The 12,076-nt window shown below is 42.4% G+C and overlaps 1 protein-coding gene across 1 annotated transcript in view; it reads right to left on the reverse strand.

Moving 5' to 3' along the window:
- ALS2CL (ALS2 C-terminal like) overlaps positions 1-12,076 on the reverse strand; it is a 719,895-nt gene that overhangs the window by 35,138 nt on the left and 672,681 nt on the right. The window contains exons 24-25 of the mRNA XM_086941072.1: positions 8,946-8,988; positions 3,448-3,509 (exon numbers count right to left, since the gene is read on the reverse strand). Of these exons, the coding sequence (XP_086797198.1) occupies positions 3,448-3,509; positions 8,946-8,988 (105 nt within the window). The remainder of the gene's footprint in view (positions 1-3,447; positions 3,510-8,945; positions 8,989-12,076) is intronic.

The following is a 12,076-nucleotide window of genomic DNA, read 5'->3' on the forward strand; positions in this document are numbered from 1 at the left end:
AGCCTTAATCTGGTATGAAAGCACAGTGTCCTAATGCATCCATACTAAGAAGCTGTGTTTGACTTCATGGTAACAGCAAGAATTCCCAGGTATCCATTCATTGTTTTCATCTTCAGAAGTTGATCAATCAGTACCATTGAAGATGTGTGAGAATAAAGATGTTATTCACCGTCAATATACCCTAAGACGTGAATGTGTGCTTTATAAACGCACATGATAAGTTATAGTCTTTTTCAAAAATTTTGCAGAACCTTTTGTCACCCAATAAGCCGAACCAGAAAGGTTATGGCTTCCATATTGTTAATAATTGGCGTTGTTTATCTGAGAGACTTAATTATACTCATATAGTCAACTGTTATTAAATGTCTTTGTTCATACCACGGTTTATCTGTATTCCCTGGCTACCTTTTATGTGTTAAAGAGAATACCTTCACAAACTTTTCCTGTTTACTGACCGGTACCAATGTTTGATCAATAATAGTGAAATACAGACCATCGGAATAAGTTTTAGCTCACATCAGGTAGAATATCTTTTATCAGTTGGACAAGCTTTGCATCCTTTTTAACCCTATGCTTTGTGAAGATGTCTTTGCATTGGCTTGGCAAATTTCTTTATTCAGCTAATTTGCCGTCACTAAGAAGGGACTAAGGAGATTATTTAAAGTTTGGCTGAAGCAAGTCGCCTGCCAAAAAATGGCTGTTGGCCTACTGGCCAGTTTGGAGGTGGGGAATAGAAGGGTTTCCAAAGGCGGAGTCTCTGCTCGATTCACTGTCCAAATCCTCTAACCTGATGGCCTGTCCACAACAAGGCTGTCAGGTCACAATAATGGTTGTCACAGCCTGAGCTTTCATTTCACAAATCATTGCTATTAAGTGTGTTGGTCCAAATGGGTAAATGGAAGCAAACCAAGTCTATGACTTCCTGAATGCGTAAGAATGTCAAATGACAGCCCATGACTGGGTGCATGGTGACTTTATGATATGAATTGTGGTGAAAACCTCACGTGCATGTTCTTCTGTGGACTTCGGTTGTGGTGATGAGTGTCAGGAACAAGAGTTCAGATGCCACAAGTGAATTTTCAGTGCTCTGTCATGTGCCTTCAGGCGTGACTACCCCAGATCCTGCCATAAGCATTATTGCTTCTCTAAGTAGGAGAGAGTTCTGTGTATACAAATCTGCTCTAACAGAGGTCACAGCATGCACATCAGATAAATAATTCCAGCTGTTGTGAAGCAATGTGTGCACATTAGAGGTAAGTATGTACACACATGTTATTGCTTTCTGTTTGGAATTACTCCCAAACCACAAGATTCAGAAGTGAGGGATGATAACAAATATACATTTTACTATAATCTAACTTATCACTTTCAATATACAGCTTTTCGGCTCTTAGAGTTTCAGCCTTGGGTATTGGTATCTTAAGAGTATGTATCTAGTGCCTACTACCTGTGATGAGACGCTGAAGCTCTTTGTAGATGGGTAGCACACTAGTCTGAAAGATCCCAGTGTTAGTAATTTATTCATGCATAAGAGTTGCAATTTTACATGCTATCTTCATGCTGTCATTCATTTTCCACTACACATCTCATGAACAATTGATGTGCACTTCTTTATACTTGATTTATATGGGATGCCTCACACCATTAGGAACTTTGACATTCTATTCCAGATGACAATGATAACGAAAATAGTTTAAAAGAACTGCAACACAAGCACCATTAAAGGAAAGTGAATGTGCTCAAAGATCCAGCAGCATGGAAAGAATTCTCCAAAGACTTGTCATCATCGAACAACACATTAATTTACCTAAAATGTTTGCCGGACCTACTAGAACAGTTTTATTTTTTAAAGCTCTTGTCGAGGATACCTTTACAGACATCACAAGTTTTACACTGCAAAATGTTAAGATAAGTGCATACAGTTCCAAAATACTGACTAAGGGGCTTAACATGAGTCAGTTGGACCGCGGACCGCCAGACTTGCGGTGGCAAGATGGTTTTTAGCACCGCCCTATTAGGACCAGGGCGGTCGAGCTACCCTGGGACAACCGCAACTAATGGCACGGCAGTCTTACGGCCAAAATATACTTGGTTGTGCCTCTGCGGCCCTGCCAAGCATAGTTCGAGTTTTCTCACCGCTACACTTTTCATGGCAGTGCGGCCTCCATGAAATATGCGGCGGTGAGTAAATAAAGGGAGCAGTATAAGGCCCCCTAGTGCCTCACACAATATGGATGCACATAGGGAGGAAGGCACAACATGTGCTCCCATGTGTGCATGCACACGAGTACTTGCACAACATGGACTGCAACAGTTCCCGCCATTCAGATACTGCCTTTGACATTCCCATTACGGTGCCTATTTCATAGGCACAGCCCTGGGAACACCACAGCACCACTCGCTAGTCCAAGAGAAAACTCCTGATCTGAAGGCAGTTCCTGCATAGGTTTGGTGGTGCAGGGCGGTCCCACTCCCGCACCACCGAAGTCATAATGAGGCCCTAAAATATAACACATTGAAACGGTTTGTGGAGGGGCCGCCACACTCTACTCTGTTAGATACTTGCAACATTAGAGACAATAGCTATGCACATTTAGTTAGAACTGTCATGCTATTTCTCATTTAGCTGACACACAGTTTAAAAATAGTTTTCCATGCGATCTGTATTATAAAGTTATCACAAACTGTCATGCAGCCTTTGTGTTGTAGGCTACACATCCTTAAGAATTTCTGGAATTCGTCACACAGGCAATCAATCGGTTGATTGCGTATACAGTTCTGGAACGATCATGCAGACAGTCATGCAAGTATAAGGCTACCATTAGATAATAGTGCTAACAATGAAATAATGTATGCAACTAAACTGAAAGTGACAGAATAATAATAATCCACATTTGTAAAGCGCACAATCACCTGTTAGGGTCTCTAGGCGCTGGGGGCCCAGAGTCACATGGTGCTGGGCTACTCTGCCGCCGGTGCCGGGGATCAAACCGTGATCCCCAGATTCCGGAGTCAGTCGCCCTAGCCGCGTCAATCCCAAACTTTTATGATAGTACTAAGCCACCAGTACTTAATGTTTATGAAGTGTAGGCTACAAGGGAAAATTGCATTTGCCTCTTTCCTAAATTCGTTACATCTTCAGTCTTTCATCAGATCATCCTGCCATTCCTTCCTTCCTCAAAGATATCTCCCTGAAAAGGAGAGGTTCACTGAGGGGAGTACCCCTATTCATTCTCCAATAAGGCTTAAACTAGTTTATATGGTATTGTTGCCAGAGTAAGGTTGCCTTCCCATGTGTAGGAACCACCTTGTACAGAGAGGAATATAGCCTGAAAGCTAAACAACCCATTGGATGTATAATTGTTTGTTTGCTTTTATACATGAAGTTATAGAAATAAAATATACACAATCTTCTTCAAATTAATGGCATCCTGCTAAGTCACTTACATTATCTTCTGAAGGCATTCTGTGGCAGAGAGGAAGCACCGGTCACTGACGAGGGAGAGCCTCTGAAAGCAGGGAAAAATCGTACATTTATTGTCATGGTTGTGTTTCACAGCCTCATTCTGTGCTGCAGACTTGAAGTAATTTCTTCATAGCTCAGTTTGTGGTAAACCAGTTTTGTCCACAGATGGTGCATCTCTCGCAGTTAAATTGGGACTCTTATGAGCAGTCAAGCAACAACAGAGAGATAATGTAAAATTCAGTGTTGTGGCAAGAGAAGAAATATGAGGGTGTCTATTTCCCTGCTTATTGAAAGATGTGTGTTGCTTGTGACAGGTCGTGCCTTCAAGAACTGTCACACCTACCAAGCACGATTTACAAAAGGGGGTGGTGATGAACAGAGTGTCTGAATTGAGCAGACCACTCTTACCCAGTCCAAAGATCAGGGCTTGATCCATCACCGTTATTTATCTCACTGCCCCATCCCAGCTCAGAATCTGGCTATATGCAAATCAGTCTGTCCCTGGCCCAGTGCATCATGGGAACAGGGCAGACTAAACTACCAAGCCAATTCTTTACCAGAAAGGAGACAAGCTACCGGGGACCGGTTTCTGGCATTTCAGCCTCTTCGGCCCGGCTTGCTTGAATCCTGATGGAGCAGTGAGAAAGGGACTTGTTTCCTTCCCAGTGTAAGAATTGGCTTTTGTAGTTTGGTTTGCCCTGTTCCCATCATGCACTGGGACAGGAACAGACTAATTTGCATACAGCCAGGTTCTGAAACTGGGATGGTGCAGTGAGCTAAAAAACGGTGTTGGATCTAGCCCTGATCTCTTGACTGGGTGAGAGCTTTCTGCTTAATTCAGAGACTCTGTCCCTCACCACCCCTTGTTGTAAATATATACACCTACCAAGCAAGCATATTCTCAGTACAATTCTGGAGAAGATATTTGCCATGTTGGTGGTAGGAAAACCCACTCAATTTAGAATTCTTTACCCCTATGATGCACTAGATTTAATCTAAAGGTGGATGATTAGCTACAAACACTGTCAAAGCCAATGGGTCTGTCCAATACAAGAACAATTGATTATGCCAATGTGTTTTGCCATGTTGTACACCAGCATGGCTAAAGGTTAGTGGCATAGAGGAGAGTGGTGCAGGGTGGAATTGCTAAGAGTGGAGTAGAGAGTTGTAGGAGTGGAGTGGCATAGAGTGTTGTGTTTTGGAGTGGTGTCCCGTTGAGGGGTGGACAGTGCAGTGGTTTAGAGTAGAGTGGACTGGTGTAGAATGCATTGGTGTAGAGTGTTGCAGAGTATAGTAGAGTACAGTGCACTGGCATAGAATTCAGTGACGTACACTGAGGCATTGTAAAAGTCAGTGGTGTATATTAGAGCGTAGTGGTGTTGAGTGAAGTAGTGTACAGAAGAGTCGAGTGGCATAGACTGCAGTGTTGCAAAGTAGAGTGTTGTGGAGTGAAGTGAAGTGGTGTAGAGTGGCGTAGAGTGCATTGGCTGAGAGTGCAGTAACATAGAGTAGAGCGGCATAGAGATCAGTCGTGTTGAGTACAGTGGTGCAGAGTAGAATGCAGTGGCTTAGAGTGCAGTGCTTCAAATTATATTAGAGTGCATACAGTGGATTGGCATAAAGTGCAGGGGCTAGAGTAGAGTGGTACAGTATAGAGTGCATTCGTGAGGAGTTTATTGGCATGGAGCGCAGTGTTGAGAGTGGTGTATAGTAAATTAGCATAGAGTGCAGTGATGTAGAGTGGTGTAAGAGTGGAGTGGTGTAGAGTGGAGTTGCACAGAGTAGAATGGAGTGGCCTCAACGGGAGTGGTGTAGAGTGCAGTGGTGAAGAGTGCATTGGCATAGAGTTGAGTGATGCAGATTAGAGAGGAGTAGATTGGAGTGGCATAGAGTGCTGTGGCATAGAGTGGAGCGGTGCAGAATGGAGTAGAGTCCAGCAAGACTGTCATATAAATCCTTTCACTTTGAAGTCAGTAAAAGAAAAGCAAACACCAACACTGGACCTCTGTCTTTGAATGCACAGCAAATGTGTCCAGATAAGAACAAGATTTACAGTCTTGTTTACAGAAAGGAGCACTTGTGGAAGAATACAAGGAGAGGTAGTGTGAAAAGACTTTGTGCCTTGGGAGGGACAAACTCATGCTGAACAGCATAAAAAAAATAAAGACAGCAACTACAAAGGCAGAAAATGTGAGTTACAAGCCACCAAGCCAATGGTAAGCAAGGGGCGGAGTGCATTCCCAAGGAAATTTCCTGAATGTCCCCAAGATTTCTTTATACAACGAGACATGTGGGGATCGTCCTGCACAATCATTTCTTATACTTTATTTTTTTTACAGTTTATGGCATCTTTTTATGACAAGACTTTTTCGAGATTGTTAAGCCCTTATCTAACAAGGGATATTCAGCTCTATACATGGTATTTCCATTCCCATCTTTTTCTGCATACTCACCTCTGGTTGTTGGCAGTAATAATGGTGGTCTTTTTAGTGTATGCACAGAGGAATTTCTGCTGAAAGCCAAAACTTTGCATTGGCTTTATCCATTGTGACAATACAATTGCACACGGCACGCTTTCTATTAATTTCCAAGGACTGTCTTTCTCTAACTTGGTCTTTAACTCTTTTAGGGCAAATCAGGGTATTTGTCAGTCTGTAAAACTAATCATTATCCTTTAAGATTCTATTTATTTTTTAATGTTAGCAAGTATTTAAGTAAGTATAAGTATTTAATGTTAGCAAGTTAGCCAAATGCAGGATTTTATGGATTCTTCTATCAAACTTTAGTTAATATTCTAATTTATTCTTCATCTTCACAAGTGCAATAATTTTGCTCCTCTTTCTTTCACAAGCAAAAGGAACAAATGATGAAAAAAATGCTGAACAATGCAAACATTTGCCCCAGTCACCAGGATCTGGGTTTAAACTATCATTCTTTTGCTTGCCACGCCACCCCAGTTTGAACCCAACCATATGCAACTTAGTCTAGACCCTGTTCCTGATGGGAACAGTTAGCCCGAACTGCCAAGCCAGGTCCTCCCTGGACTGGAAACAAGCATCCTGGGACCAGTTTTGGGGATTCATCCATCATCAGCCAGGCTAGTTTGAATCTAGTAGTGTAGTGAGCACTGGACCCATGTCTGGGCATACACTTCGGAGGACCTGGCTTGGCAGTCCGGGCTGGACTGTTCCAGTGAGAGTTTTTCATTTTTATTTTTTATTTTATAGAGTTTTATATAGCGTGAACTTGACCCGAATCAGGTATCAGAGCGCTTTACATAGCGCTGGTTGCATTACTTGAGGCCACATTCATTTTTGTTAGGCATGGGGAGATTAAGTGATTTGCCCAGAATAACAGGATGTTCACCGTCATTGCCGAGACTCGAACCCAGATTTGAGGTCGACTGCCCTAGGCATTAGGCCAGCTCCTCTCCCCCATGTTGGGACTGAAATTCTGGCCCTACAAATCCGCCCTATTGGCTTCTCATGCAAACTGCAAGTGCTATACTCACACCCGTATTCATAGCATTTAATGCTTGCTGCGTTGTACTGAGCAGCCACCTGTAGTGGGATGCTGGGTTTTCGAGCCCCCCACCACCCTCTCTGTACATGCCTCCCTTTAAGGATTTCATTTGAATGGGTTGTGTCCTGGAGGTGCACAGTGTCAAAAGTCAAAGCTAAGACAAGTGAACACTGTCACACCTTTCATCCAGACTCAGCACCATAGGATGGGAAAGAAATGAGAGGTATGAATGTGTTTTACCCTCTCTAGCTCTGTTTACCAGCTGTGCAACTCTATGCATGCTCTATATGTATGTAACACACGAGGGCTTATGTTTGTTCTGTATGTACATACGTTGTATAGGTCTGTGTGGATAATTAACTAATAGTAGACATTCATATAGTGCACAATACAAACCCCATTCTTTTTGGTGCTTTTTAAAAGGTAGCAATGATAGCCCAACTCAATGGTATGCATTTTAGCAACATATATTGCTAATGCATATGAGGTTTCAAGAGTGTTGTTGGTTACCTGCCTATATATGTAGCTTGTACTTAATGCACTGAGTTATTTTAATATAATTTGAACTGGTTGCCAGCAGGTCATACAAGAAGGGATGCAACAAACACATCAACCCGCTGAGCTATGGTACTAGGATACAAAACTTTGACCTGCAGCTTTCACACTACGCTCTAAGACAGCCCTCCCTGATGTTAAATATAGTTTATTCCCAATCAAACTTGTGAATAGAAGATTGCACGCTGATAACTAATGTAAATACATTCTTCCACAGCACTCAAGTTTTGAAAATGTCTAAGAGTAAGAACTAAATGGCATATTTCCTGACATCACAGAAAGTGATTTCTCATGACTTTTGACATTAACACGACACAAGATGTGACATGAGTGAACTGACTGAATAACAAACGCTCACTAAAGAAGACACATTGCTTACATTGGTTATGGAGAAGCACTCTTTTCATTAACTGAGGGGTTCTTTATGAGTGCTCCCACTGTGGTGGGAGGTCTTCAGGAGTCATCTGCAACCCCCAAGAGCTGCAGTGAACAAAGAAGAGCTCTAAAGGGAGTCACATTTCGTGATCAGGTCTTAGACTTTCTTAGAATGTGTGACATTTACCATGTGAGTGACAGGTCATCCCAGCATAAAAATGTGCGAGTTTCACTCGCGATGAGTGAGACTTGAGGTCTCTGTTTTTCATCTGACCTACATTACTAACTTATTACCCGCAGACAATCTCAACATTCAGCAGGTAAGCTAGAAGAAAAGAGCTTCACTGTGGCATTAGTTCATATTGCCAGTTTCTTTAGTGGCCGAGTTTGTAACGATAACTGCACATGTAGTGGTAGCCTATAAACAGACTTACGCTGACTCTGCCCCTTGGGACTCCACTCTCACCAACCCACTTTTGCCACCACCCTTAGTTCACAGGGTTTTGTGGTAAATTATTTCAATGTGCACAATTGCAAACATTCTTAGGCATTATATATCAAGTATGAAGCTGATACATGAGATACAACCCAGAACTAACGATCTGTTCGTGAGATAACATATACCACAAACAAAATCAATAAACAAGGAGAAAAAGAGATTAGGTTGGGGAAAGCATTAGCCTTCTCTCCAAGAGAGTGAAGGTGGGAGAAGACGGACATGGAAAGACAACCATCACAACCTGGAGGTGTGGCTGGACTAAGGCCCAAAGTCATGAAATCTATTATGTCCAATGTACAGAATGCTAGGTATGTTTTGGTGGGATGTGTTCCCTGTTGCCTCGTCCTGAAATCTGATGGGCTGCTGCGTCTGCTTTAGCTGTAAGGCAGGACAAGAGTTTCACAGCGAGTCCTGTGATGCTTGTGTTAGAATTGGCTACAACAGTAAACAAGCACAATTAAATTGAAAAAGTCTTTCATATCCTTTAATTACACAGCATGCATGTGGTTCCTTTAGTTGCTTTCTCACCTGGTTGGTTGTTAAGCTGATATCTTTTAGAGGCCAAAAATGTCTGCAAGTAAACAATAAACAGAATTGTTAAAAGCTGCAAATACGTCACTTTGAGTTGTTTTGTTAAATAAGGCATTTCTACACAAAAGAGGTAATGTAAAGGAATAGCTTGAGAAAAGAAATGGAATCTTCAGTTCAGTGACAGAGGGTAATGCAATTTCGTTGTCTGGTTTATATTTAGGTGAGAACAGGGAACACATTCCTTGTAGTTCGACACTCCTGCATATGGCTAATGATAAATAATAATGTTTAATTGCATTTGATAACACAAGTACCATTATGCACTAAAACATACATAGACAACAATTCAATATTATAAAGCAAATGCGAGCCTCAACACCATTCATTCACCACTACTTCCTTCTATATTCAGTAATTTTAATACAAAAAAAACAGAATCACAAAATGTAAACAAGATGCATTCGTCAATGCGGTTTCTGATTACAGATTTGACTAATCTGTAGTAGTAAGAGAAAACTGACAAGGTGTTCCAATATCAAATAGGGTGTCAAACACGAATACATAAATCCCTATCCAAATTCAAATCCTTATATGAGGTTGGAGTGGCACAAAGGAATGCATTTCGGTGAAACCCGAAACTTGCATTGGATTTCAAAATGTAAATACAACAGTGATTTATCAAAAGTCTCACATCTACTCAGTTTGTTTTTGTAGGCATGGGGAAAGCATCCATGCTAGCCACAAGGTTGTGAAACATTATAAGAGAAGAAAATGATGAAAAAACATAAGTAAAGAGTTGAAAAGTAATAACAAGCAAGCACTGCCAAAACCAACATTGGATCTAATGTGGTAATGCAAACACGGACATATAGAAATTATGCTTTCATCCAATAGTACTTAAAGCTCACTCTTACTAGCTTTGTTGGTTGACACACTCTCTAAATATATGTGATTTACCTTGTTGAAAGTGCAATTTACATGTGCCTTTTCACATTTCTTAGTATGTGAGGTTGAGTGTGCAAAGGCCGTGGGGATGTATGTGTCATGTGCGGAGGTATCTATGTCTCTCTAATTGATATCTGATCACCCACATTATTTTAGGAATTTACCCCGACATTCTCGAGGCACTCAAAGAGCACCAGCAAGGTAGACACACAGCAAGATAGGAAATAAACAAAAAAAACCCTAGCCATAGGCTTTAGGTTTTTTTACTAGAGAATTTCCAAGCAACTTGTATATTTTTGCTAGAGGTGGATGTCGGCTGCAGTGAACCACGCCTCCGGGTAGCCACAGGTGACCGCACTTCTGTCCCCCGGCAATGGCAATTCGGTGTTTGTGAACCGCGCGGCACAGCTCGAGGTGGAGCTGTGTTTCTCGGCGGCGCTCAGCGGGCGTGCTATGATGCTCTGGCGGCTTTCTGTCAAGAAGGGTCAGGTTGAATTGGAGTAACTGATTGAATCTGGGTTTAGGCAGCGCAGCGGAGCCGGCACGAGTGACTCTTTCGAGGAGCTGGGAGCTGGAGTCCGAGAGGCATAGAAGCTGAGAGCAATTAAATGGAGGGGGATTTCGGAGTTTTTGGAGCTGGGTCAGCCGGTGCTTGACTGAAAATCGAGCTAATGGAGCAAAGGCTGGCTGTTCGACTGATCGACTGACTGGAGGGGCAGCTGCTCTGCTTCATTCCATTGGATGCTGAGGAGGTGAGGCGATTCTAGAATTGTCCTAGAGAAAGGTTGCTTTGGCGATTTAGCAGTTTAAAAACAGAGAAAGCAGATTTATTTTTCCATATTTCTATTTTTAAACTTACCCTCCTTCAACTCATTGTGTACTGTATGAACTTAAATTTGAATCTATGATAGGGAGAGGAAGGGGTCAAATAAAATAAAAATAAAAAACAACTGCTGTGCATTCGTAAGAGGGAGCTAAAGATGGGAAGACAAAATAAAAGCAACAATCCTGTCCCTAAAGTTGATTCTGCGGCAGGTTTAAAGGCTAAAACTCGCCTGCCGCAGGCGAAACCGCCTCCCTCAATGATCAGAGCTGGAATTTCAGTCAGCCGTCCCTGCCTTAATTGAAGTTTTGAAAGCTCAGAAGAGGAACCGGTTGAGGAACCTGGCGAGCCGGTTCTGGAAGCCGGGACTCCACTAGCCCAGCCTCCGATAGAGAATATTGAAACTACAGAGAAAAGGTTGGAAGGGGACTCCGTAGCAGGAAACAGTAAAGAATAGGGGAAAAACATAAAAGAATTTCCATTATTTGTGAAAAAGAAATCTCAGGCGGCCCTTCCCCAACTTAATGCCCAACCTCCACAACAGGCTGAGAGGGCAGTGGTGATTGCAGATACTGTCAACACCTGACATCAGTCTGGTTTCCCTTCTACATCTACATCAACATCAGTAAAAATCCTGTCTGCTTCCCCTCTCAGCTGTACGGCACAAGAACTGAATCAAAGTTCCACGACCCAGGTAACTTCTTCCTTCTCTGTGGTCACGCCTCTGCTCCATACCCAGCTCATGCAGATTCAGACTCCGGTGGTGGATGGAACAGGATTTCTAGCAGGGGCTCAGGAACTGCTGCAGCTGTTGGATGACAATAACGTGGGACCATAAGGTCAGCCTCTGGCGAGACAGAAAGAGATACAGAATCGATAATCGATGGTTCTTCTGATGTAGCCCTCACAAAACAGATGGATATGAAGATCGTGCTGAATTTAATTCTTGAGGAGATAAGAGAAATATAGAGGTCTCAAGAAAATGAGATAGCCTCTCTCCATCAGTGCCTTGGCAAAATAGAAGCGGTTGCTTGTCTCCCAGTAAAATTTCAAGAAGCCGAATCAAGGATCGCCTAATTAGAGGACCAAATGAGCTCAATGCTCTCGAAAGTCAACGAAACCACTAAGGACAAGAACACACTAGAGAACAAACTTGAAGAGCTTGAAAACCATTCACGGCGCTCAAATTTGAGAATAGTTGTGGTTCCCGAGAGGAGCGAGGGAGCCCAGAAGGCGCAATGGGTAGAATTCTTTATCAAACAAAGGGTATTGCCAGAACATAATGGGTATCTCACGATCACAAGGGCCCACATAATTCAATTTCATCCGTTGCCTAACTCGAACAGTCCACACATCATCT

Source organism: Lissotriton vulgaris, chromosome 10 (assembly GCF_964263255.1).
Source record: "Lissotriton vulgaris chromosome 10, aLisVul1.2, whole genome shotgun sequence".
Taxonomy (NCBI): domain Eukaryota; kingdom Metazoa; phylum Chordata; class Amphibia; order Caudata; family Salamandridae; genus Lissotriton; species Lissotriton vulgaris.